This window comes from Glandiceps talaboti, chromosome 21, assembly GCF_964340395.1.
Source record: "Glandiceps talaboti chromosome 21, keGlaTala1.1, whole genome shotgun sequence".
Classification (NCBI taxonomy): domain Eukaryota; kingdom Metazoa; phylum Hemichordata; class Enteropneusta; family Spengelidae; genus Glandiceps; species Glandiceps talaboti.
In genome coordinates, this window is record NC_135569.1 from 9,156,540 (window position 1) to 9,182,343 (window position 25,804).

At 35.2% G+C, this 25,804-nt stretch overlaps 1 protein-coding gene across 1 annotated transcript; it reads right to left on the reverse strand.

Moving 5' to 3' along the window:
• Positions 1-4,265: 4,265 nt before the first annotated feature.
• LOC144451527 (uncharacterized) lies at positions 4,266-11,910 on the reverse strand. The gene is made up of 2 exons (XM_078142401.1): positions 11,731-11,910; positions 4,266-6,161 (listed from the first exon to the last, which is right to left on the reverse strand). The coding sequence occupies exons 1-2, from the start codon at positions 11,824-11,826 to the stop codon at positions 5,484-5,486; spliced, it is 774 nt and encodes a 257-aa protein (XP_077998527.1). The 5' UTR covers positions 11,827-11,910; the 3' UTR covers positions 4,266-5,483.
• Positions 11,911-25,804: the final 13,894 nt, after the last annotated feature.

The following is a 25,804-nucleotide window of genomic DNA, read 5'->3' on the forward strand; positions in this document are numbered from 1 at the left end:
TTTCCAATTGAATGTTACTACAGAATCAAGCTATGCGCAAACCAAGTATTTATGCATGCATGTATGCATGTATATGTCTGTCTGTCTGTCTGTCTGTCTGTCTGTCTGTCTGTCTGTCTGTCTGTCTGTCTGTCTGTCAGGACTCTGGCCATTTCCTTGTCACATTGTCAGACTTTTGCAGACAGGTCACACATCGGACTCACTTCACATCCCAAAATAAGCGCGTCTTACTGAAACATCGTTAATTGATTACAGAATCAATTCATCATCATCAATATGACAATGTAACAGCAATTGAAGTACGCTGTCTAATCATTGTCAGTGCTTATATAATGCTTCTATTATGGGGTTTGTTTTAATTAACAAGTGAAAAAAAATGATATCAGTGTTTCTAATATATCTCTCTATTAGATGATAATTGACTGTGTAGCCCACAGGATATCAATTTCAATGTATGTGATTAAAAACAATACCGACAAGACCTTTCCCCTATTTAAAATGATATGCGGAAATACAATGTAATCAAAGCCTGGCAGCTTTCAGCAATATGGCCTAAAAAAATTGTTTGGTTCCGGTTACCCGACCCCACCTAGTTTTTCACTGCTGACCCTTAAGTTTTTTTTACGAATTTGAGAAAAAAATTATAAAATCGCGAAAATTGTGAAGTCTCGCAAAAAACAGTAGATGTGGAAAACTGACATCAACTTAAAAAGACAATATAAAACTGTTTTTTCCAATCTGTAATGGCTGTACATCTGATGAGAAGAAATAAATAACACAACAGAGACCATATGGAAAACAACAGAAAACATAACTACCTGAACTAGACACTCACATGAAGAAAAAAAATAGGATAATAAAAGTAGGATAATAATTACCCCCATCATGACGTAGGGTAAAAATTACTTCCCCCCCCCCCCCGTCATGAGGTAGGATAAAAATCCTCACCCTCATAACAAAAGATAACATTTGTTTTTCCCCCACCCATGACGTATGATAAAAATTATCCCCATCCATATTGCTAAAAAAAAAAACCCAAATGGGTTAGCATTAATTCCTTTTCAGACTTAAAAATACCTCACATATGTATTGCACTACTTCTGGTAAAAACACATGGCTACCACATTCGTATTTTATTTACGACGTTATTATTTTCGTATGGTGATATATTTTCATCATTTTTCGATTTTTCCCACAAATATATATGTAAAGTAATTTTGGTAATACATTATATGGTAAATTTAGCTGTGATGATAGAAAATCTATTTGGATAAATGACAGCTTAGTTAGTCGAACCCCAACCCAACTCCATTCAATCCAATCCAACCCAACCCAACCCAACACAGCCCTACCTAATCCAACCCAACCCAACCCACCCCAGCCCGACCAAAGCAAGCCTTAGAGATAACCCTACCCATCAGCCCATACTACATAACCCAACCCAGCCTAGCCCAATCAAACCCAACCAAGCGTTACCTAACTCAACTCAACTCAACCCAGCCCAGTACAACTTAATCCAACCTAACCCTACCTATCCCAACCAAATCCCATCTAACCCAAAAGTAAAAGGAATTGCATTATCCTATATTGATATTTTTACATTGCCCTTTAAGATAAATTGATTTGGTATATAAACCAGTTATCTACCACTGTTGTATAATCGTGCCCACAACTTTGATACTATCAATAATAAAGTAAAGCTAATGTTAATAGTTATTGCTCTCTCGGCCTTAGGGAAGCGTACATGACAAACAACCATAGATCAACCTTAATGAACAAGCGATGATACTACACCAAAATGAACCATTTTCTGCTCTGATTAATTTTTAACGAAACTCATCTTATCTTCTTCTAGCCATACACATGGGCAGTACTGATTTTTCTTATACAATTTCCCGTGAGATATTGTACATATATAAATAATCATGCGAGTTGATGGATTGTTAACACAACTAACACTTCGTTTCACCCAAGCAGCGTTTATTTTTCAGTGTGTGTGTCAATCTGGCGTCGTTTCGTCGATTTGAAGTAGATGAAATATTCCCTATGTAACCTCATTATATGTAGGGCTGCATTAAATATGTATGGACGTGAATCGTATTTAATAATAAGGCAGTGATTACTGCCAAAGGATGAATCAAATTTGTAATGTACACTGAAAGTCTGACGCCTGGCATTAGTTTTTTTTTCATCAGTGAAAAACTATGCATTCGGGCATACTTAAGTCAGTTCGGTGAAAATGTTATGATGAAGTGCTACGGGTCATGTAATTCTATATTCGTAACACGTCTAGTACGTCAAGTTGTCTACATGGCGGCACACTTTTACATACACAATGACTTTGGTATCATATTGTGCCCGACGTGGATAAAGTAGCGACTGTTCGTTTCCTATATGTTCAAGTGATTATCTTCACGACACATTGTATTATTAAAAGTAACTACAACGCCTTTTTAATTTGCGAAAGATTTCACGACCACCCGCAACTGATCTTCCATCCATATCCGGACCATTTCAAGAGCCTGTGGCCATAATCATACACCGATTGTTGTAACGCAGGCATGTTATACAATAGATAGCTTTGACGTGTTATAAAACACAGAAGTAAACATCCTCCTCTTGTACACGAGTGACCTTTAACATATCAAAGAATGCACGAAGACTTATATTTGCTTTCCTTGCGATCGTTCTGACATTATCTCCGTTGCTTGAATAGTAAACGGAAATCTTACAAAAAGTTCTATAAACAGTTTTGCTTTTAGAAGAAATGGGGAAATTAGCATCGACTTATCGTTTTGTGTAAGTCAGCCAATCTTGAAAGATGGAATCTACGACCCGAGAAATTCGTCGCATGATCACTGTTAGTTATTGATAGACCGAATATAACGCATTGGGGGGGGGGGGGGGTTCTGGCGTCAATGCAATTGCTGAACTTCATTTTCGCACTTCTAACCAAATTTCGAAGGAAGACTTTCACTCCTTTTAACGAAATTTACTACTGAGATATTGATAAGTTGAAAAAAAATTACTTCTAATGTGAGATATGGTGCTGGATTTCTGGTAGTATCTTAATGTACTTAACATAATGTTTTTACATTACATCGATCGTAGTGGTTTGACACTACAATTTGCATTATATATAAACGTTTGATGTCACACTTGTGAACGTTCGTTTAGGGTGGGGGGGTTGACCTAAAATGAACGATGTTCGATGTTCATGAGCATGTGCGTCATTGTGCGATCGTCCTTTAGTCTGCAGGGTTAAAACTACAAAAATAAAACCATCCTGGTCAAAATGTTAATCAATTTGAACAAGATTTCAGTGTGAAACCCCATTCGTTTATAATAGCTACTCTTTTGCGTGCAGAGCGAGAAATGAGTCCGATGTGCGACTGATCTACAAAAGTCTGGCAATGTGAGGAATGGAATGGCCAGAGTCCTTACAGACAGACAGACAGACAGACAGACAGACAGACAGACAGACAGACACACACATGTATACACACACATATACACATCCATCCATCCATCCATACATACATACATACATACATACATACATACATACATACATACTACATACATACATACATACATACATACATACATACATACATACATACATACACACACACATACATACATACATACATACATACATACATACATACATACATACATACATACATACATACATACATACATGGACGCAGGCAGAAGCGTGATCAAGGACACAAACAAACTACATATACGATATCGTGCTATTGTTAGAAAATGTGTGGTGCATGTAGCTGAATTGTGTCATTCTCGGCTAGCAATCATTTGCCATTTTAATGTTATTGTCATGAATCTATAATTTCCGGTAATCGCACAATCCATTACTTTTTACAGTATTCAAGGTTGGTGAAATTTTCATGCCGGATCTGAGTCCCTTGTTTTGGCATTATTGTTATTCATTTGATAGCCACCTAACAAATTCTTCATTGCAAGAAGAATTTGTCTTTTGTGATTTGTGAACTTCTAATAAAGTGTGATTTTGACGAGCACATCTGAGACATACAACATGATAAGAGTATATCAGTAGATATATGAAATCTTAAAAAAAACATATGTTTTTTAATTTGATTTTGAATCGATCGTAATAAACGAAAATTCTTCAATAATTTCATATGTAAGCACTGTTTGATGTGTTCTCGTCTAAAATTAAATAAAAATATGCCCAATATTTCAATGAAGATAAAATTTATTAGATTTTCTTTGGCGGGAAAATTTTCGGTAAGTGACATTGACACACAGTAACACAAACTTGTATACCAAAATAAGAAAGCACGTTGATTTGTGATATGTGATCTAATACATTGAGGCTTGTTATCAGCAGAGGTTAATACTATCAACCAGTAGTGCAGTAACATATTATACACTTCCGACAGTCGCAACGAAGACAAATTGGAACGGAGTCACGAATTTATAAATTGCTCATGTCACCAGAAATTGATTTATTTGATAAGTCTGTAGTACACTTGTTCTTTCATATCAATTTATCGTATCAACACGAAAAACATGTCGTGATTGCCATTATTAATAGTGCCGTTATCAAATTGGTCATTCGACACAAATTCCAGATGCCCTTTATATAAGATGGCGACAGAAGTACAGAATCAATTTGATCTTCTACGAATATACAATGCTTGACAAATTGTCTTTTTTTATTTCCTTTCTTTTTCATATCAGAAGTTGACAATTCCTCATTTACCGTTAAAGTCGGCCAAACAAGATATGAAATTAGGGAGTCTTTAAAATAGATCCCATGCACAAGCCATTTAGAACGAAAAATATGGAATTATACTCTTGGTGTTCTATGTCACGACAACGCGTGTCTACGTCACTGGTTCTTGTGTTTGAAATATGAGTTAAATTCCCCGATTTGCTATTACCGGCGCTAGTATAATTATGTTATAATTCTTCAAAAGTTTTCTTCATTCAGCCGTAAAATACTCGTGACCTAAGGGGTTGTCCTACTCATCTATCGACTCGTAGTGACAAGGCCCCTTAAGTCACTAGTATTTTCCTTGTCTGAATGAAGAAAAATATTGGGGAATAACATCTAATTGTCTATAAGATTGATCTGCAAAACCGTAAAAAGAAAAGATAAAATTGTGATATATATTCGAAAGATTTCATACATTTCTTCTGGCTCGAAAAGGCCGAACTTTATTGGGATATATTTAGCATTCAAGGTCAATAGATAAAGATATAAACATTACGGTGTTAAATCTTCTAATATATTTATGGGATAGCTTTAATCAGACTTCGATAACAGATTTGGAAAAAAAAACATAACGCCGTCAAAATAATTATAATAAAGATTTGTTTAGGTAACTATGAGATAGCTATCTCCATTATAGTTTGACGTTACAAAGTGATTTCACGTCGATAGTTATTATTGTACCCCCTAATTATGAAGGATTTCTGTCACTATCAATCTATACACTCCGTCCATTGTACAGCACATTTTTAAACATCGGAAACCCGATGAAGATCCGTCTGCCTGCCGTTGTCGGTCGCGGGTTCATATTGCTTCTGTTCCGAATTTTTGACATTCTCCCTCGCTTTCTAGCAATGATATCCTCCGACTTCCCACCATTTTGAGTACGATCCCACGCTAGATCATCCTGAATACGGTCCTTCTCCAGTAACTTTTTCTCCATAATTTGCCAGAAAGATACACTCTTACTTGTTGTTGGCGTGTCTTCTTCATCAGAGGCATTTTCCTCGAAACTGGAAATCTTCCCATCAGCAAGTTCGCCTGTAACTGGCAGAGCTTGAGCAGGGAATTCATTATCATCGCTGACAAAGTCGCCGTTGTTAAGGGGTATATTTCTTGATTTATGAAAATCGGACAAAGTGAACCGTGGTGGTGGAAAAATCTCGCTGCCGTCCCCTTCGCTTCTTTTTTGCGGTTCCTTTTCCGGGTTCCAAACACCTACAACGGATTGATCTAGAGTAACAGCTTGATCATCACCATTTACTAAATTAAAAAGTTGGTGGATAAAATCTACAAGAGGTGTGCAAACCACCAACCCCTGTTTGTCATCCACTACAAGGCACAGCGATTCTTCTCGTTCGTATCCAAATGGACGGACGGGACTTTCAACACTTCTCTGTAATCAACAATATTGGGAAAGGATAATGTCAGTTTCACGTACATAAATATATAGGGTCTGTAAACCGAATTTACAGCTAAATGATGTACAAAATGCACGTGCAAGATATACAGATGTAGAGTCGTTGCAGCTTTTCTAAAAGTATTAAAATCAGAATCGACATAGTATGAAGGCAGTGGTAAAATATGCGTTACACATTCACATTCTAATGTGTTTCGAATTTATTGGTAACCAAAATTACGTCATCGTGATATATATCATCATATGTGAGTGCAGAGTTTAAAGTTTATTTTTTGCGATTTAAATCTTTCAACATTTCCCAGGCGTTTTCAAAGCAAATAATGTGTATATGATTATTCCAGCCATGCATCAGGGTAACCCTCTTTTTTATGTGTCTCATTACCCGACCTACTCAAATTTTCAACTCTGACATGAAAAAAAATTAAAATCTCCCGCCCTTAATTTTTGCTGAACAGCGCCTCTCTCTGGCAAGAATAAGCAAATGTGGGATTGTCGATCGCGAAGTCACCTACAGTCCTGGTGGCGGCGACGACACTTGTTCACCAACAGAGCACGATGGAAGTTATTCAAGTAAGGGGACTGAGAAAATGCCAATTGTGTAGAGAAGCTGGGAAAGGGCTTGTTACCAGGAATCCAATAAAAAGGAGATAGAAAGGAGGAAAAGGAGGGCAGAGAAACATGAGGAAGATTTTTTACTCTTTTTTTTTCAATCGACCGACCGACCGACCGATGTTAAATGAAAAAGTAATGAAAAACATAAAAGAAAATAGGATCACCCTCATGAGAAACTACACAGACTGGCCTTTCTATACTGCTATAAAGAGTTTAAATTAAGCTCACCCACGTCACAAATTAAGTTCATAAGAGGCCGGTACGGAATTCAAAATCTGTAGCCAACAGCAGAGATCTATTATGTCGCAGCAGCATTTACAATAGTGCTCACAGTGACAGTTATAAGTGCCTAGAACACGTTATTGTCGCATTTCAAAAGTACAAAGGTCAATTGCCAATGTTCAATATTTTCATGCATCGTTTATTCAGCACTATGGGATGTGATCAGGAGGGATGTTTTACAGAGCTTGACAAACACAAGTCTTGTTATATGACAACTTAACTGAGGTTTAGAAGTGCTACAGATATGGCAAAATGTCTGTCTGTCTGTTTGTCTTGCAAATTACTAAATTCTGGGCAAGGTGATCAATTTGAATATATCTGAGCTTTGAAAGAACGGGAAAAATCATACAGTATTTAAAGGTCATCTCTCGTCAAATCAGTCAGTTTACCTAGCTGTTTAGCTGCTGATCTCAAGGTTACAGTTGATATTTAACATGTCTAAGTTTATAGAATAACATATATACTTTTTTCAGATGAAACAAAATCAATACAGGAAAATGTTAAGATCTGGACAGTGTCTATGGCAATTAATACAACACCATTGTGGTCTGAAACATGCAAGAAAACAGATCGAATGGAAGTACTCTTGTATGTATCGATCTGGTGTCATTTTGCAGGTGTAAATCTCATCTTTACGTAAAGTCTATATTTAGACTCGTCTTCAATATTTCTTCGCATGAATGTTTCATATAAAATTGATACAAATTAATGATTATTGCACAACAGGTGCATGAAACATTGCGGGGGGTTTTGGCGTCAATCTTATTTCCGTTACTACAAATCGGTATAGTAATGAATAAAAAGTATATGCATAAGCACATACCGCGTTAATTTGTGTGTGTGTATGTGTGTATGTATGTATGTATGTATGTATGTATGTATGTATGTATGTATGTATGTGTGTGTGTGTGTATGTGTGTGTGTGTGTATGTATGTATGTATGTATGTATGTATGTATGTATGTATGTATGTATGTATGTATGTATGTATGTACGTATGTATGTATGTATGTATGTATGTACGTACGTATGTATGTATGTATGTATGTATGTATGTATGTATGTATGTATGTATGTGTGTATGTATGTTAGTCTGAACGATACTATCACTTTACTTAGATGATAACACATGCATACAGAGTACATAGAGCAACCATTGTAAGAAGTTAACGTCCTTCTGTAATGGGCATACAGCAAGTTGATTCGCTATCGAATGGAGTAAACAGACAAACGGTATAAAAAAAACCTTCTCACTTCCTTTAGTAATCCCATGCTGTGCTTTGTTTTATGCAAGTTCACGTGTACACTTATAATCACCAATTCGGTACGTCAGTGATAGGTCTCAAGGTGGTATGCGTCGTGGTATTTTAGCAACAACATTACCATCAAATATTTCTATATTTTATTATTGATGCAAACTCGTCGCGGTGTAGGCTACTCTATCAGCAGCAGCTTAATTTGTACTTTCACGAAGTAACAATTATGTGTCGTGTCTTACTAATATATGTTGTCTGACTTATTCATGAACTTTAGGCAAACTCCTTAACTACGAGTTAAACGTGAAAGCGCATGAATATAAGTATAATTTCGTTGAAATAAATGTTTGAAAATGCTTCATGGAGCACGAAATTAACCACAAGAGCGGATAACTTTAAAGAAAGCTTTAAAAAGATTACAAATTTACCCGAAGCATATACAAAATCTATAAGAGTGTTCACACAATGCGAAGTGTTGTAGGGCACGAGTAGTAATCTATACTGACCCCGCGATGAAAATGTCAGCAACCTATGTCATGAAATATTAATGAAAAATCATGAATAGTGAAAATACAACTCCTTACTTGATAATTCCGTACACATTAGTATTTTGTATATAGTTTATTCATAACACAATATACTTTTCGATGTCCATCGACAAATACTTCTGACATGAAAAATGTCATGTTATTTAAGCTTACATTTGACAATAGAAACCAATTGATCTAAAACAGAACATCGCCTGCTTTGATAAAAGTCTCACTAACACATCCTGCTCCACAAAAATCTAACATACCTACTTTTTTTTCTTTAGGCCGGACAAACATCTGACTAATAGTGCTACATTGTATCGTCTGGCTAGACAAAAATTTAGTACAAGTTTTACATTTCAGTCCTGTCTGGATCGTCTACATGTAGCTCACACATAGAAAATGTAACAATTTGGGTCAGATTTTTGTTCCATCAGACAAAATGTAGCAATTTCCGTAAGATTTTTTGTCGAGCCAAACGACATTCTGTTTCATGTTAACTAGCTTCTAACATAGAGAGGCATTATCACTGTGATTTCAGACAATGAAATGTGAAAAAGTCAAGCACTTTTTCTTTAAGGGAGAGAAATTCTCACTCAAAAATTCAACGTTTTGTTATTATCATCATTCCTTTCATCAATCTACAATTTAGATTTATAATTGTGCATCGCTAATTTTCAATTTTGTAGTAATTTTTTTTGTTCTTGAAATTTGTGAATGGTTGTGACGTCATAACATCAATTACTGAAATAATAGGTTCTGTTTTCTTCCGATAGTGTGAACAATCTGTATTCATGGATGGTCAACTGCGGATGACATCATAATTGTTTCAATGAATCTTCCATTCAAAGAAAACAATAAACATTGATAAGTCAGCTTGCGTATTTTTTGGATTGAATTTAGAGATATTCAGCTTTTTTAATATCTAGTTTCTATACCCTAACAGATTATATCAATTAATTCCAAACATTATCTTGTCTTTATTGTATCGTTCACTTCAGTCGCAGAAACTGGACTCTTAAGAATTTGTTTTTTCAAATCTTGATAAAATTTTAAACATTTTTCCAAAACGGGTGTGGAATTAAACAAAGCAGCATAGGTCAGATCTGACCATTTTATTGCATTATTTCATATTTACTCGTGTGATATACGGAAACGTAAGTAATCAACATTAGTCACTGAGTGGCATTGTAGTTAAGAAACTGTATCAGAGAAAACATCTTTCGTGCTCCAAGAAATTACCACGATTACAGAACGGTAGGGGGACGTCACACGGGGGAATCATAAACCTGTTATCGCCATAGGGCTGCTACATATTCGCTTCTAGCAGGCCACTGCCTATGCTTCAGATTGTAAAATTTATAGGTAACATTCTCTAAATCAACGACTGTCTATGGATTCTTCAACGCACACATCGACGTGAAATACGCTGCTAGATTACTATGATGTCATTATTTGAGTCTTGGCAACAATGACATCAAACTGGGACTGTTTGTTTCATTTTTAAAAACTCGCAATACAAACAATGTCAGAGTTTTACTATATCCTGTCATCATATGTGTTCGATGTTTAACCGATTTTACATGATGTAAAGTCGTAAACACTAACAACTAGATATCAAGCACAGACAATTGTAAGAAAAATAGATACCACCCGATTTCACATCAGTAAAAGCACAAAATATGTTTCATTCAGTCTTAGGGGACTATCTTTAAGTAAGTAATACTTTGGGCTCTTTTTTGAATGGTAATTGAACTGTAAATCGGATTAGGAGACGTAATGACAGACAGAAGCAATTCAATTCAAGACCGTAAAAAAGTAGTAATCTTCGTCGAGTTCGTTTGAACAGAACGTCTTGAAATTGTTCGCTCACACGATAGCAACAGTAATTGATCTTAAATGTGTTTAATTTGATGTTTATGACATTATCTATAATCGGCTATGAAGGAGAGTCTGTCATAAACATAGGCTATCTTATCGAGTCGGCGATACAATATAGAATACGAACAAAGACCCTAAGACTTATCTAAAGGATCTTTGAATTGCGCCGAAAAAAATTGGAAGCGTTGAAAGTCATAGATTGCGTATGATTTGTTTAAATTACGATGTATTACTGGTTAGAGTCAATCATGGATATTTGATGTATTGTACTTTAGGAGCCTCACATTTTCCAAACATTAGACAAATACCTGCGACATTTACAAAAAAAGAAGAAAATTTGCCTCGAGAGATATACTTGGCGCTTACAAAATCTTGAACTTGGAAATATGGGTTCAGAAAGAAAATATGGCTACTATTCAATGTAAAGATAGAACCTTGCGTTTTACAATGACATCCATCTCCGTCTCTTGCATTAACCAAATCAGACAAACCATAGACCCTTCTCAGTCATATGATGCTCTCTAATGGTGGAAGGTCTATGGACAAAGGGACTGTCAGGTCTAACATTAGTATCAAATACGCTACATTAATATCCTTGGAGTTGAACAAAATGTTATCATTAAAATCTATATTAAATATTAATACAGCCACTAGCTCTAACTAGAGACATGGTATTAAACATTCTGCTTACATTTATATAAACTTATTTATCAATTTTATTTCTGATAACAACAAAATGATATGAACTCTTCGTAAAAATCCCTCCACTGTCGTTTTTACTATTTGATTACATATAGTCATGCTGGATTTTACAGACATCTAGGAGACATCAAAACCGATTCTACGAGGAATAAAAATCTTTGAGGGGAAAAGTGACATATAGGTAGATAGATGTATTTAACGGATCAAATAGGAATGATTAAAATAATGAAATCTATCCATTTCATCGCGTCGATTCCGTAATTTATATCTAGAAAATACTCACCAATTGATGGATATGTGATGAAGCACTTGAAATATTGGCAGTCACTGCAAGTATTGAGACAATAGTCACGATAGAAGACACTGAACTGGGCAACATCTTGGTCAGACCTAGCGCATGGAGTGTCACAAACCAAGAAGTCTGGACAATAAAAGGGATTCTTCCAAGTGCGGGGGCTATTCTCTGTCAACGTAGGAGATGACAAAGAAGTATCGAAAGTAATATATGTACATGGAAACGGGTGTTGACAATACTGTCACGTGCAACTCTTGGGTATCTTCCCCTTCTGACGACATACTATTGTAATTATGCAGTGCTAGAGCTACACCCCCAGAGTCATGGACGATTATAATTTAAAGCGGGCAGTAAATTGATAACAGAAGTCGTGTCTCTCCAATCAGAATGTGTATAGCTTGACTTTTTTTATTTCACATGTCTGAAGCAATTCAACCAAATGACGGTGATTGACATGCCAATATCGTCAACAGGTAATACTAACTTCCTATTGCAAGGTTGTACCTATTGTAAGATATGCTTAGTGAATAAACCGTCTGGTGTTCCATGCACTTGTGACGTTACACAAGCTCTTGCCAAGGGGGTGGTGACACTATCCGTTATACAGTGGGCGTTAACTATATACTACCGATTTCCTGTGGTGAATACATGTTTCGACGAAAAAAAAATATTTTAATGTAAATTTAACCTCAAGAAAAATCCCCTCGTCCGTTCTATTGGAAATTATCTGTATTTACATATCCATATTTGGTTTGAAGTTGGAGAGAAATATGACGAGAAAATTGTTTAGTTTGTTTGACTTTATCAGGAGTTATTTCACTTATGATGACTCACATCAAATACCCAATTTCGTATCCTTGGACCTCGTAATTTGACCAAAATTGTGAGCTTCTACACTCTCTGTAGAGTCATAACCACCGCAATTGGTCACAAGCCATTCATTGCTTGCGACAAGTCGCCTTTGAAGTTAGGTAGTGTAGCTCGAATGGACAAAATTGCCTGAAATTGCTCAATTAACGAAATAAATTTCGGCATCGTGCTAAGAGTCGTGACACAAAAAAAGATGGAGGGGTAAGCATGGTGTATTGAACAGCCTGTATGTAAGTAATGAGAATTGTCATCTTGTCTGATATTTTAAAAGATACACTTTAGATAATTAACACACTTTCGCAATTTTTTTCTGAAAGTTTATTCAGAAGGCTGGCAGGATATCGGTCGACGACAATATGCTACGCCAAATATCCAAACTGTCAAACAGTGTGAACCCAGAATATCTATCGCGTACAGACCATGTCATAAACGGTGCGAGATTGTGAGCTAAGCTCTCACACACTTTCACGACACTATGATATTCGCATTACCCTACAGACTTGGCAATCAGGCTCGTCGATATTATCAAGCCAGAGAGCTGAGCCTCTTCGTTACCGTCACATATCTTCGCATGCGAACTGTAATAGATACTTGTTCTCAGCGTTTGACATCGTGATGCTGTATTGATATACCAAATCAATACTGGCATGTCTCGTGGTATAAAGACCTCATACTACATGTAAGATAGACCAAAGCAATACGAAATATCTTAAGTATGATCGTCCTTATCAAAGGACTTATCTCTGGATGTGTATGCTACAAAGTTCGACTAGTCTTCCCTCACCGCAGTGAGGGAAGACGTGTCGAACCTCGTAGCATATACATCCAGAGCTACAAAGGACTGTGCATCAATTGCCGACTAACAAGTGTCAAATTAATATACCCCAAGTTAGCGTGATCACCGCAACTTATCCACATAAGTCAGCTGATAAATGTATTACAAACACAGGCCATTGTTCGATAACAAGTCATAAAAGTTGAATTACAGTGTTTATATTGTAATAAATTTAAAATGTCTGTTTGATGACGTCAAATATATTGGTCCAATAGCACAGTTGAGGAGAGTAGATACAATGGAAGTCAGTTGAGTTGAAACGAATCATAGTATGGCATGACAAAATATATTACTATCGTTGCTACCTTTCATGTCATGATAAAATATGTTACTAACATTGCCAAATTTTATCGTCTGGACGGTCTCGTCATGACAAAATATCTTACTAACATTGCTACATTTTATCGTCTGGACGGTCTGGTCATGACAAAATATCTTACTAACATTGCTACATTTTATCGTCTGGACGGTCTGGTCATGATAAAATATCTTACTAACATTGCTACATTTTATCGTCTAGACGGTCTGGTCATGATAAAATAACTTACTAACATTGCCACATTTTATCGTCTGGACGGTCTGGTCATGATAAAATATCTTACTAACATTGCTACATTTTATCGTCTGGACGGTCTGGTCATGATAAAATATCTTACTAACATTGCTACATTTTATTGTCTTGACGGTCTGGTCATGACAAATATCTTACTAACATTGCTACATTTTATCGTCTGGACGGTCTGGTCATGACAAAATATCTTACTAACATTGCTACATTTTATCGTCTGGATGGTCTGGTCATGATAAAATATCTTACTAACATTGCTACATTTTATCGTCTGGACGGTCTGGTCATGACAAAATATCTTACTAACATTGCTACATTTTATCGTCTGGATGGTCTGGTCATGATAAAATATCTTACTAACATTGCTACATTTTATTGTCTGGACGGTCTGGTCATGATAAAATATCTTACTAACATTGCTACATTTTATCGTCTAGACGGTCTGGTCATGATAAAATATCTTACTAACATTGCTACATTTTATCGTCTGGATGGTCTGGTCATGATAAAATATCTTACTAACATTGCTACATTTTATCGTCTAGACGGTCTGGTCATGATAAAATATCTTACTAACATTGCTACATTTTATCGTCTGGACGGTCTGGTCATGACAAATATCTTACTAACATTGCTACATTTTATCGTGGTCTGGTCATGATAAAATATCTTACTAACATTGCTACATTTTATCGTCTGGACAGTCTGGTCATGACAAATATCTTACTAACATTGCTTCATTTTATTGTCTTGACGGTCTGGTCATGACAAATATCTTACTAACATTGCTACATTTTATTGTCTTGACGGTCTCGTCATGACAAGATATCTTACTAACATTGCTACATTTTATCGTCTTGACGGTCTGGTCATGACAAAATATCTTACTAACATTGCCACATTTTATCGTCTGGACGGTCTCATCTTGATAAAATATCTTACTAACATTGCCACTTTATCGTCTGGTTTAACAAAAATAAAGTAAAATTGTTACATTTTAATCCACTGACTTAGTCGGTGTTATAATTAAATAATAACACATGCCAGCGAGGGCAATATCACCGTTTAATGCCTGCCCTCAGGCTGTTTACCAAAATTCTGATGATGCCCTTGCCGAATGCCCGAGTGCATGTGACATCAATTTTATTACATCATTAATTCGTCACATGTCATTCATCCCCATTCGTCATCGATCGAAAGTTTTCCCTTTCATGACGCATTTCCTTTTCGGAATATGACACAAAACGTTCAAAATTGCTATTACTTTCCCTGATTTTTCTTAGATATTACTGACGCTGGTATAATTATGATATTCTCCAATATTTTTCTTCATTCAGCCAGAAAGTACTTGTGACCTAAGGGTTGTCACTACTCGTCTAGCGACTCGTGGTGACAAAGGCCCCTTAGGTCACTTGTATTTTCCATGGCTGAACGACGAAAAATATTGGGGAATATTAGAGCTAAATATTTTTCTTGAGCCAGACGATGACAAGAAGCATATATTGTCGAACCAGATGACGGATGGTTTTTTCAATTCAACTGATTTCCATTCTACTATCGTTATGAATAACATTGGTGTCATCAGCAATAGTGATGTTTTCTCGTGAGGTATTCATAAATTAACACCCCGGCTATATTAGTCAAGAAGTGTGTCACTGCCCACAGATAATCAAATTGAAATTAAGGATAACTCAACAAGGATGTTGTATACTGTGAACGACATGATAAATCAACGACGAGTGTACTGTTTTTATGACTTAGCTGTAAGCAATACAAATACGTACCACGTCGTGTTATCTTGTAATATTATTTATACAAGTATTGGACCATGTATGGTATATAATTGGACATTAGCCTACATTTGAATTTATGTAAAGTGCATAAAAGGGGGTAATTTCAAATAATGGAAATAATGTAATGGTGTCTAAATCACATAATGCAGTAGCAAAAGCAAGGTCAGGAAATAGATTTACCAAATTATACCCATATTGGGTGTATTGTTAAAGCGACGAATAATTTAATTACTCCTATTTCGCGTCAACACTGATTCTAAATAATTTGCAGGCAACATTGAAAATTGACTAATATTAAGGCTCATTATCAAGATAATGTACTCACTTGTAAGTATTCCACGACGTTTTAGCTTCATTTTGGAATACATTTGTTCAAAATATGTTGAAATGAAGAAATAAATTTGAAGCGTTCATCAACATTTTCAGGAATTTAGGCATATATTCAAAACCAAACACAAATGAACGTACCAATTTGTTATTTGAAATATTTGTTGATGGATTTTCAATGTCTGCATCTTTATCCAGTCCAGTATTTATATATATAATATCATGGACTGTTATGTTTTATCACGTGCACTATGGAAGGAATTATCAGCGACATCGTGATACTTAAAATCCCATCAATAACCATGCATTATTTCCCAAAGGTGAAGAAGTGAAATCTTGAGAGACAACTATTACAGCGGAAATAACATATGCCTTCACTTTCATTGATCAACACATGTTTGATAAGAGTCACATTCAACCAACAAACATCAACACACACTTAGATATAAAGTAGACTCTGTCCAGTAAGTAATAATTTTGTGTTGGGATACCAGATCTATACTATACACCAGCTGGTGTTCTGATCATGAACACTGAACGCAATTATGATTTCCGCTGTACATTTACATTAACCCTGTTTCAGTTATCAATACTCACAAATATTGCAACAGTGGCAATAAAATGACTATTATTAGCTAGATTTCCTTTCTAGTACTTGTTTACACCTTGGACTTCAGTAGTTATACGAACCTCAAACTATTCAGACAACAGACTGACACGGCAGCGGCAAGCCAACCGTGTTGTTTGCTCTTTAGATCTGGGCAACATTCGTATCTACAGAAACAAAGAAACCACAGTTGCGTTAGTGATCAGTGTATGTTTTTTGATATTAACCACAAAGTATCATATTAATTTCATTGTGGATATAAACTTTGTCTATGTCTTAAAGAGTCATCTGAGCAAACGTTATGCCTAGTTTGCCCCCAAGTTTATAACTCACAAAATTAGGCATATTGTTATAAAATGGCATATTCCTTTTTCGTTCATATGTATCTTACGTAAGGGTAGGAACTAAGTTAGATGTGAGTGGCAGAAACATGATATCAATGTAGAGTGTAACACCGTAGGCGTCAGGAAGTTATTACCTGTCATCACCTAAAATTAAAAGACTTGCAAGAGGTAAATAAAACTCTTTAAAATACGCAAGGACATATAGCCTCTATGCAACGACTTTATGCAACGAAAGTTACACAAAATATACGGTTCATATATTCATCTGTAATATTGTATTGTGTCCAATCATGTTATCTAGTCTTTCCATACAAGATATCTCCTTAAAACGTTGACTTTATTTTTCGTACCTCCATGCCTTTGTTTTCGTGGCGTCTTTCGCTATGATTGGAGGCCCACGGCTGGCTTGCAATACAAGGCAAAGTTCAATTTTTGAGTTGCCACAATAATAACATCTGCAATAGCATACACATTCCCTCTCTTTTTTTGCAATGACTACACTACTGCTAAGTACCGATTAAAATTTCAGCGCTCTTGCATATTGAGAAATGTGCTAAAAAGTGAGCGAAATATTGCATTTTGTGTGATTTCTGCAAAAATTCTATATCGAGTAAAACAAAACAAGTTAGCTACTTTATGCTCAAATATTTATTTTGAAAAAGACTCAAAACAATTGCTTTGAGAATAAATTGGCCGGTAAGTACCCTCTGAAGAAAAATTCTTGAAAAAATGGTCTAAAATTAGAATTTTTGATGCCAAAAAATATGAATTTTATCAAATTTGTTGAAAACTGTCCAAGCTTAAGGCCTATGACATTCAGTTTGTAAAACAAACCGACGTTCAATTGGTGACAATAGAATTACTACATTACAATCTGATATAATTATTTTGGGGGAAAGGTACAGCAAAGGTGATTTGCATACAGTTGAATCTTTTAGACATTAAAATATAAGAAAATGAACTGCATGATGACACTCAAGGTAACAAAATAAAGACCATTAATTTTATTCATAGTAAAGTGAATAAAGCTAAGGTTATTGAGATAATCTTTCCATAATACTTGTCACCTAAATCATTTATCCTTATTCCACGTATTCTGTCTGTTCACGATGGTCAAGTCATAAACCGAACTCTAACACTTCATTTCATTGCAGACTTTACTTTGACACTTGCGATGTGTCCACTCATTTAAACATACATAATACATAAGTACACACATTCACACACGCACATGCATACACAATTTCACATACATACATACATACATACATACATACATACATACATACATACATGCATACATGCATACATGCATACATTCATACATGCATGCATGCATGCATACATGCATCAATGCATACATACACACATAAACACATACACACATACACACACACACACACACATACATACATACATACATACATACATACATACATACATACATACATACATACATACATTTAAAACGTTCCAGTTGTAGTTTGAATTCATGTAGGTCAACTTTAAACACCATCATCTTATTTAGCTAACGTACTCTGAATCTTAAAGATCCAATTCGGATGAAGATTAAAATCTAAATGTAAATGTCAGTTGCTGGCAAAAAAACGTGGTCCAGAATAAAACGGGATCTCTTTTAATTGGTATGGCCCCACTGATAAAATAACATTAATGTGATAAAAACTTAAATGTCAGTGGAAATCAATTCCCTTACACTGATTAAATCGATTTTTAGTAATAATTCTCGTGCACGTTGTTTTTATATGCATCTGTTAAATATGCATTATTGTGGTAAGCTGAAGGGACACACGGATTCACTGACCCGTACTCGGGCAATTTGTGTCAAAAAAATGTTTCATTTCTTCGCTGTATGTTTGACATGCAATATTAAAAATCAGTCTTAAGAAATATGAAAACATCTCGTATGTCAGATGGGCTGACGGACAGTGTCTGACAACTTTTATATGCGAAGGATTCACAGAGTCGTCAAATTCTTAGGATGTTGACATTATATTGTATTGTATGATTGTAATGTATCGTGTTTTCTTTTTTTCATTGTTGGTTTCTCTTCTTGTGAAGGCTTAATAAATAAATAAATAAATAAATAAATAAATACATTAATGTGGAATCTAATCCTTTGGCCGTTTAAGGCAGTTGAAAATCGTATAGAAATCTTATATAGATAATCACGCTATATCTCTGTTTTAAAACGATGCATACATTTTTGATGGATTATGTTTTGAAAGGAAACCTATTTAAGCAGGTGTTTTTTTTGCTTTATGTTTTATTGACTTTGTCCACCGGCCCATGCCAAAGAAAATGATACATATGAAATAAATAGATAAATCAGCCATTCAAAGGAAAACTTATCTATTACACTTCCTCAATACAAATGCTTCGTATAATTATATATAATGTAAAAAAAAATTCAAATGTGATTTCAAGTATTGGTATGACGTCATCAGTGACCTCATCATGACAGACATGTACGTCACGGGTAATATTATTGGTATGTCAAATTTGACGTCACCAGGTACACCGTCGCTAAACGTTAATGGGTGCTTGAACTATAGACCGGACGCATGCAAATTCCAAAATATACAAAGAAAATATATTTATTCCTTCACTGAATCATTTGGCCTTCCCATTCTTCTTAATTTTTCGGTTTCTTGTTTCACTGACCGAGTTTTCATAAAATATGTATTTCGGTAATACCGAATATCGATAACAGTTTTGACTTCATCACTCGTCGCCATTCTTTATCCATCGACATTTCTCCTAGATTACAGCAAGTCTTCGTAGAAGATACATTCAATGGGATATTTAGTAGTAAAAGTGTTAGCTATTTCGGTTGTAGAAAGCACGCTCTTTTTTCGGATTATTCCGCTAGCAGCAAGCATGTCGGCTTATTTGGTAGTAGCAAGCATGTCGGCTTATTTCGGGAGTAGCAAGCATGTCGGCTTATTTCGGGAGTAGCAAGCGTGTCGTCTTATTTCGGAAGTAGCAAGCATGTTGGCTTATTTTGGTAGTAGTAGTAGCAAGCATGTCGGCTTATTTCGGGAGTAGCAAGCATGTCGGCTTACATTTGGTTGTAGCAAGCATGTCGGCTTATTTGGTAGTAGCAAGCATGTCGGCTTATTTGGTAGTAGCAAGCATGTCGGCTTATTTCGGTAGTAACTAGCACGTCGTCTTATTTCGGGAGTAGCAAGCATGTCGGCTTATTTGGTAGTAGCTAGCATGTCGACTTATTTCGGTAGTAGCAAGCATGTCGACTTATTTCGGTAGTAGCAAGCATGTCGGCTTATTTGGTAGTAGTAAGCATGTCGGCTTATTTGGTAGTAGCAAGCATGTCGGCTTATTTCGATAGTAGCAATTCCCAAGCATGCAGCACTTATTTGTTGTACTAATGCCTTCTGTAACATGTTATAGTGTATAAAGTTGAAAGATGCCATATTAGATGAGGATTGGGTATTGAATTTGGATTTTTAATTTATAAAACAATTAATTTTGTCAAGGCTTTGTTTGTAAGAAATTAATGTGAAACAGCATTGACAAAATATGTGTTTGTAACTCAATACATTGCAGAAAGCTAAAACGTGTGTAAACAGTTTGTTATTGTAAGTACAATAACAAACATTTTACACATTTATAAACCTTTTGTAATAGATGATAATAATCGAGTTACAAACACAGACTTGGCATATGGTGTTTCACATTGATTTTTCAAGAAGGCGGCCATGATAACATTGTTTTTGTTTTATGAATTAAAAATCCACAAATAAATACCAATCCTCATCTACATGGCCACCTTAAAGGAATCAGCTACACTTTAGTTGACCTTTGACCAACACAGACCTTAAAAACACAACCCACACAAAATAAAATGAGCGACGTTTAAAAAGTAGTTTTAGAAATCTAGTAGATGAGAGTTGTTGAGATGATGTACACATTTTTGCCACCATTTAGGCTAACCACGTGATAAAATAAAACAAATAATGAGACATACATATCTACTACTAATTGCAATCTATTAAAAAATGCCCGAAAAATATTAGCCAGACCTCGGCAATATTTGACAAGTATTAATATAAATAAAACAGCCCAGTTTTGACCATTAGCATTGCAGATCAAACTCACGATAAAATGGGCATATCTTCAACAACAGATTCATAAATATTGATATGAATATTCAAATTGTGTCTCTATCAATCATACTTCCTACGATCTTCCTTCGATGTATAGTTCAAATTATATCTGTTGTCAATAATTAGTTTCTTCGAGGTAATTTGAAAGTAATTCCTGTGACCTTTGCTAATTTGCACACATCTACTTCTACATCCTATTAAATTCACATTTCCCTGACATACAGTAGTTGTAAATAAAACAAACCAAACAACAAGACGTCATCATGCGTCACAAGGCAAGGTTTCAGTTGACTAAACTGTAAAGTCACGTGTTTCGTATATAGCTGCACGAGCTTCATCTGGAACATGTCTTGAAACTATTTTGCCCATTTTATTCGTACAGCGAACAGAATAGGGAACTTGCAATCCAGACTGAGCATGCTCAGACGCAAAGGACTATGGGATTACCTGAGGTTATCGTAATACCAAATGTGGAGCTACCGATAAAATGAATCTCCCACAATGGTTAGGGTAACTATGAATTGATTATTTGTGGTTACAAACAATGTATCAACATTGTTTATAATGCTAATTGATGAGTATTTATTTTCACATCTCCCATGATGCAACATTCAATATGGCGGGTTTGCAAGTTCCCTATTGAATCACCTGTGAGTAAACGTATTCGCCTAGCTGTACACATAGTATAGTAAAATAAAGCAAATCTAATTTGTTTTTGGGTCCGTACCCTGAAATCTGCCCCCCCCCCCAACAGGATCACGGTATCTGTTACTGCATTACTTATGTATAAAATCGACCTCCAAGTAACATGTACAATGTCTAATTATTGGTAATTTAACAATTTTTAGTGAATATATTGTTGGTTTTCTAATCGAAAAAAGTACTCCATGATTAGGCAGCGTAGTCTCGGTTATGGCTTGTCCTAAAATACTTGTTATGACAGTATTTTAAGAGTTGAGGATGTATCCATGACTCCAAGAGGGTGGTGTGTCACCACAGCATTGATCACTGCTGTAACATACTATAATCAATTCATATTATTACTTAAAGAGAAAAAATAGAAAGTGTAATTCAAGAATTTCACATGATGCATTCCCAGTCAACTATGCTTATGTGATAACATCATTACTTAGAATCACCTTGACACAAAAACGCGTAAAAAAGTATTGGATATGAACCAGAGTTTTTAAATGCATTGTAAATTGTTTCAGAATAAATTGTCGGGATTGATATCTACAAATCGGATTGCATTCACTTCAGATGAAATGAAATGAAATGAAATGAAATGAAATGAAATGAAATGAAATGAAATGACTGGAGAGAAGCATGACGTTTGTTGAGGATGAAGTGAGAAAGTGAACGACTATGGGCAGAAAACTATCCTGGTAGTGGAATTTAAGATTTTGTGCATGTAATGTGCTCGAAACGGGACCTCTTCACATACAATCAAAATGCATTGTAAATTGTTTCAGAATAAATTGTCGGGATTGATATCTACAAATCGGATTGCATTCACTTCAGATGAAATGAAATGAAATGGAATGAAATGAAATGAAATGAAATGAAATGACTGGAGAGAAGCATGACGTTTGTTGAGGATGAAGTGAGAAAGTGAACGACTATGGGCAGAAAACTATCCTGGTAGTGGAATTTAAGATTTTGTGCATGTAATGTGCTCGAAACGGGACCTCTTCACATACAATCAAAATCACGCCACCATGGCCAGAAATAAACTGTCGCCTGGTTGGATAGTGACATCATACGAATATTGTTACATTTGTTACATGAGATGCTATTATCTTGGCAGGCTGTTAAACTGTAAATGATTTGACGACAATCGTTATTCGCGCAAAGAAAATGTAGCAATGGCAGTAAGATTTTTGTGCGCCAGACGATGAAATGTAGCAATGTTAGTAAGATTTTTGTTGAGCCAGACGATAAAATGTAGCACTGTTGGTAAGATTTTTGTTGAGCCAGACGATAAAATGTAGCAATGGCAGTAAGATTTTTGTGCGCCAGATGATAAAATGTAGCACTGATAGTGAGATTTTTGTTGAGCCAGACGATAAAATGTAGCAATGTTAGTAAGATTTTTGTTGATCCAGACGATAAAATGTAGCAATGTTAGTAAGATTTTTGTTGAGCCAGACGATAAAATGTAGCAATGGATGTATGATATTAGCCAGGTGACGTACTGTGTTAGGTGTCGTGCATGTCATTATACACCTACACACAAAGAGATCCTACACTCCTATACAGTAATGGAAAACAGTTAAGCCGTCAACTTGTTAACAGTTTTCAACAACTAGTTATGTGAATCGTGTACTACGATTTCCAAGAGGCTAAAATTAATTGACCCGTACTTCAAAGGGACCTGCTAATCACAGGGGAGAATTTGTAAGATTAAATGTCTGTACTTGTGAATAAATAATGCAATAATCTAAAAGGGAGTAAAATGTAGTAAATCTCCCAAAATGTCATTTAGCAGGTGACGCGTTGCCAATTATTAGAAAACACTCCTATTTTCTCATATACAAATGAAGCTGTCACTCGAAAGTTAATTTATATATTCTTTGGAGGAGTGAAATATAGTTAATTTCAGTCATCCTTTCGTCTGACTAATTTTTATGCGCCACACTGTTTTAAAACAGAAAGTAAATACATTTTATTTATCAACTACTTGCTATTCTTTACTTTCCATACGTTTGATGTATTGCATTGTATATTGTGTGTGCTATGAGATTGTGTCCATAATGCTCCTAATTAATATGAACGCCCGAGATAATATCTTTGAGGTTGATATGATTAGAATGAATTCTTTAGATTGGGATTGAACGTCAATAACATCATATATTATGTTTTTTTTATTGTGGTGCAGTGTACTGTGTTGTGTTGTGTTGTGTTGTGTTGTGTTGTGTTGCGGTGTGGCGCAGCGGGGGGTGCAGCGTGGTGTGGTGTTGTCTTTTTCTTGAATCATGTCAGTTGTGTGAGTTTGCGTACCATGGCTGTCATTCTAAGTCAATCCGGTAAATCTAACATGGTAGCAATATAACGGCCCATGCTTTCGCCACCAACAAGGCTTCTTGTCCATGTCCTCGTGTACACACTCAACACAAGTTCCTCTGTCGCCATTTACCAAAGTGTAGGAATACATCTGATAACTCGTGGGTGAAACTCAACCATAAAGATGTCTTTTTCCTGATATCTAGTGTTTGAACAAATGATTGGGTTTTTTATCGTTCCAACGTTAACAGATATGTCAATATTTGCTCTGAAAATATCACCAAAGACAATATTTGATATCATTTTTTTCAGTAACAATGAACCTTTATAACTCACAGCTAGCTTCGCCTACTTAGAAAATGCAATGAACCCGAAAGCTAGCCTTTCTCATCTCTATGCAAATAATAACAACAATTAGACCTACTTTGTGGGATAATTAACAGTTGCCACTTAAGTCGGTATTAAATTTCACAATCTTTTCAACGAAAATGACGTCACCAGTCGCCACCTCTTCACATTTAGACCCCACTAGAGTGTATTATAAAACAACAAAATACACCCTGGGCAAATATGGATGACAAATGGTTTTTTATTTTGGATTTGTAATTGAATTTCATAAAACGACTCTAGTATGATTTTACACTGGAAAAAAAAAACAATTTGGAACAGCAGCGACCAAATCCTGTTTGTAACTCAATAAAATACAAAAAGCTACAAACTGTGTGAAAAGTTTGTTATTGTACGTACAATAACAAATGTTTTAGACAAATTTTTAATGCTTTCCAATATATTGAGCTACAAACAAGGGTTTAGTAATATGTTGCTTCACATTGTTTTTTCGAGTATAAAAGCATAGCAGAGTTGTTTTTGAATTAAACATCCAAAATATATTGCCATTTGTCATCTATATGGCCATTTTAAAAACAAGATAATAATATTGATCCTTCTCAGATTCACAATTTGTTATACACCAACAAAAATATTTTTCTTAAATCACTAAAACATTCAAGACAGTAATATTGAATTATTTTTCTTCAAATTTACCATATACTAGACTTCAACATACGTTGAAACTGAAATCCAGTGTTTTGTTAGTCAATTTAGTCAGATATATCTTCTAAAATCGGTCGTACATGAATCAATATTAAAACATTAAATTACATTTCACCCACTGTGAGGTTGTGAACAATTATGAATTTACTATAAATATATTCAATTTGATGTATATAATCAATGTGTGAGTGATATTTATTATTCTGCATACGTATGATATTTCTACATGGTACGATATTTTCAGAATTTTAATTATTTTGTTCTAATGACCCTCATTTCCTGATATCGTGATGTTTTTTTTAATACAGGAAGACTAAATGCAGGTCAGATTACATCCCGTTTGAATTGACAATGGTGAAATATACGATAGCAATCAAACATACATAACGAAAACATAATTTGAATATATTTTAAAATCGGAAAATTATGAGAATACTTCTTCATTACGTGGAGATATTTTTTGTTTAAAATCTCTTGCATAACGGGATACTTTCGTCCATACTCGGTAGTTTTTTTT